The following is a 3,455-nucleotide window of genomic DNA, read 5'->3' on the forward strand; positions in this document are numbered from 1 at the left end:
TGTGAAATTGTCCATAAAAACTTCAATGATCTCCTCAACATACTCTGAAAAAATACTTACCATGCACCTTTGAAAAGTGGCGGGAGCATTGCAAAGTCCAAAAGGCATCCGCCTATATGCAAATGTTCCGAAGGGACATGTGAAAGTGGTTTTTTCTTGATCCTCGGGTGCAACGGGTATTTGATGAAAACCGGAATACCCATCCAAGCAACAATAGTGTGTTTTCCCGCTAATCTTTCAAACATTTGATCAATGAAGGGAAGTGGGAAATGGTCTTTCCGAGTTGAGGAATTGAGTCTTCTATAATCTATGCAAACTCTCCACCCGTTTTGCACACGGGTGGGGACTAATTCACCTTGGTCATTCTTTGAAACAGTAATACCTGTCTTCTTGGGTACAACTTCGAATGGACTTACCCACTTGCTATCCGATATAGGATAGATCATCCCCGCATTTAACAACTTTAAAATCTCTTTTTTCACAACCTCCATCATTGGAGGGTTCAAACGCCTTTGAGCTTCTCAGGAAGGTTTGTAATCTTCCTCCATAAGGATCTTGTGCATGCAAAGCGAAGGACTTAGCCCTTTGATGTCGGCTATAGTCAACCCAATAGCTTCCTTATACTCCTTCAAGGTGGTGACAAGCTCGTCTTCTTCTTTTGTTGATAACTTTGTGGAGATGATCACTGGTAAAGTCTCTTTCTCTCCAAGATACGCGTACTTGAGATGCTCGGGTAAAGTTTTGAGTTCCAATTCCGGTGCCTGCACAATAGAAGGAACACGTTTCTCATTAGACATTGGTAATTTCAGCTTTGGAATATCAAACCTCATTTTCTTCTTTTCATCCATGCAAGATACAACTTCCAAAATCTCTTCATCAATTTTAAATTGCTTGGCAAGTTTTTCCACCCTTTCCTTTTGAAGATTCCTGTCTAAAATGAGAGCTAACATATCAAGATTAGACAAATCAAAACACTCCTCTGTTAATGGTTCAATAACATCCACAAAATTCAAAGATGAAATATCACTTGGATATCTCATAACATCATAGATGTTGAAATTTATCACCTCTCCATCAAATTCCATGGATAATGTACCATCATAAACATCAATTTTTGTCAAGGCTGTTTTCAAAAAGGGTCTTCCTAGAAGAATTGAGCTCAAATTTGGTGAGTCATCATCATCCATGTCAAGGACATAAAAATCTGCTGGAAATACTAACCCATTCACTTGGACTAACACATCTTCTAGCACACCTTTTGGATGTACCAAAGATCTATCAGCCAATTGAATGATTACCCCGGTCTTCTTCAATGTGCCAATATTTAAGGTTTTGAAAATAGAATATGGTAAAACATTGATAGAAGCTCCAAGGTCTAGCATAGCTCGTGGAACATGAAGATTACCTAACTTGCAAGGAACCGTGAAAACACCCGGATCCTTACATTTTTGAGGTAATCTTTTCTGTAACAGTGTAGATACATTTTCACCCACTTTGACAGTTTCATTCCCTTTCAATCTTTTCTTAGATGTGCATAATTCCTTAAGGAATTTAGCATACCTAGGGACTTGTTTGATGGCATCAACAAGAGGAATATTTACCTCAACTTTTCTGAACATCTCCATGATTTCATTGTCTTCCCTTTCACGCTTTGACTTGCTTAATCTTGAGGGAAATGGAGGAGGAGTGACTTTTGCTTCAATAGGAACTTGCTTTGAAAGTGTTTTTGACTTATCTTCTTCTTTCTCTAGTTCCATGTCTTCTTCTTCTTCAATCATCTTAGGACCTTCATATTCTTTTCCATTTCTCACAGTGATGACACATGCACTATGCTTTGGATTCTTTTCTCTTTGTACGGGTAGTTTGCCTTGTGACTCCAATTTACTCACAGAAGTGGCGAGTTGAGTCATTTGTTGTTCCAAAGTCTTGATACTCGCCTTGGTCTCATTTTGAAATGTTTGAGTACTTGTGGCTAAACTCTTGACAATGTCTTCCAAAGACATTCCCGATCCGCTTGAACTACTTCCTTGTTGCTTGTTTTGAGGTTGGAATTGAGATTGATGAGGAGGTTGATTTGGTTGGAAATGTGGTTGGTAATTTTGTTGGTGAAGCATCTGATTTTGAAATGGAGGTCTTGGTTGATAAGGTGGTGGCCTTGGCTGAAGATTGGCATTAGGTTGATGCCAATTTGTATTGCTTATTGGCTGAAAGTTTCCTTGTTGTTGACTAGAAAATCCCATAGCTTGAACCGGCTCTACATCTTTTTGTAACATCGGGCACATATCAGTGGGATGTCCAACTTGTGTACAAATACCACAAGGTCTAACAGCTGGTGGTGGCACACCCTTGTCCTTTGCAAGCATCATCACTACTTTAGTCAACTCAGAAAGTTGACTCTCAATTTTTGGGGTAGAAATTTCTTTCACTCCTCTTGGTGCATCACTGTACCATTCTTCTTCTTGAATTGTATGCCTGGACTCTTCTGTCATGTTTTTGATAAGTGCTCTGATTTCTGTTGGAGTCTTATCAGCTATTGATCCACCACTTGATGCATTGAGTAATCTCCTTTCCCAAGATGACATCCCCTCACAAAAATATTGCAACAATTGATACTCTGAAATCCCATGTTTTGGACATCTTGAACACAATTTCTTGAACCGTTCCCAGTAAGTATGCAAGGCTTCTCTCTTTTGTTGCTTGATACCAATAATTTCTCTATGTAAAGCTGAAGCTCTCATTTCTGGAAAATATTTGTCCAAAAACATCGTTGCAAGTTCATTCCATGTTTTGACTGACCCCGGTGGTAAGTCATATAACCACTCCTTGGCTGAATCTTGTAAAGCAAAGGGGAATGCCCTTAACTTGATTTGATCTTCTGTAACTTCATGTGGCTTCATACCCATACAGACAACTTAAAATTCCTTAAGGAATTTATGTGGGTCTTCATTCTCAAGACCAAGACCACGGAATGAAGGTAACAAATGGATGAGTCCAGACTTGTGTTCAAAGTTTATTGCTGCAGGGTAATTAATGCACAAAGGTTGTTGGGTGACATCTTGAGTGGCCCATTGTCTAAAGGTTTGTTCAGGTGGTGGTTTTGGAGGATTTTGGTTTCCTCCATGGTTTTCTGTCATGGTAGGAGTAGGTGAAGATGGTGGGGTGGTATTTTTAGATGTTGGTGAAGATGTGGTTGATGGATTTGACGAAGAAGCTCCAGATTGTTGTTTCTTTAAAAGTTTGGCTTGCTTCCTTCTTTGTTTTGCATATTTCTCTATCTCCAAATCAACTGGTAAAGGTGTACATGTGCGAAAAGATCTTGGCACAAACAATTAGTACTACCCCTCCCCGACAACGGCGCCAATTTGTTTGGCTGTCAAACCAACAAATAATGGGATAAAATAATAACAATAAAATTCAAGTCACTGTTACTTCATACACTAGAGATAGTATAGAGT

At 39.2% G+C, this 3,455-nt stretch overlaps 1 protein-coding gene across 1 annotated transcript; it reads right to left on the bottom strand.

Annotated features, from left to right (window-relative positions):
* Positions 1 to 521: 521 nt before the first annotated feature.
* On the bottom strand, positions 522 to 2,903 carry LOC145126403 (uncharacterized). Its single transcript, XM_079061777.1, has one exon. It carries the CDS (start codon positions 2,901 to 2,903, stop codon positions 522 to 524), a length of 2,382 nt encoding a protein of 793 aa, XP_078917903.1.
* Positions 2,904 to 3,455: the final 552 nt, after the last annotated feature.

This window comes from Lactuca virosa, chromosome 7, assembly GCF_052849685.1.
Source record: "Lactuca virosa cultivar CGN04683 chromosome 7, Lactuca_virosa_CGN04683_v6, whole genome shotgun sequence".
Classification (NCBI taxonomy): Eukaryota; Viridiplantae; Streptophyta; class Magnoliopsida; order Asterales; family Asteraceae; genus Lactuca; species Lactuca virosa.

Bases quoted from the DNA above. Each gene is read 5' to 3' on its own strand.
- LOC145126403 (XM_079061777.1), bottom strand. From the start codon at position 2,903: ATGGGTATGAAGCCACATGAAGTTACAGAAGATCAAATCAAGTTAAGG.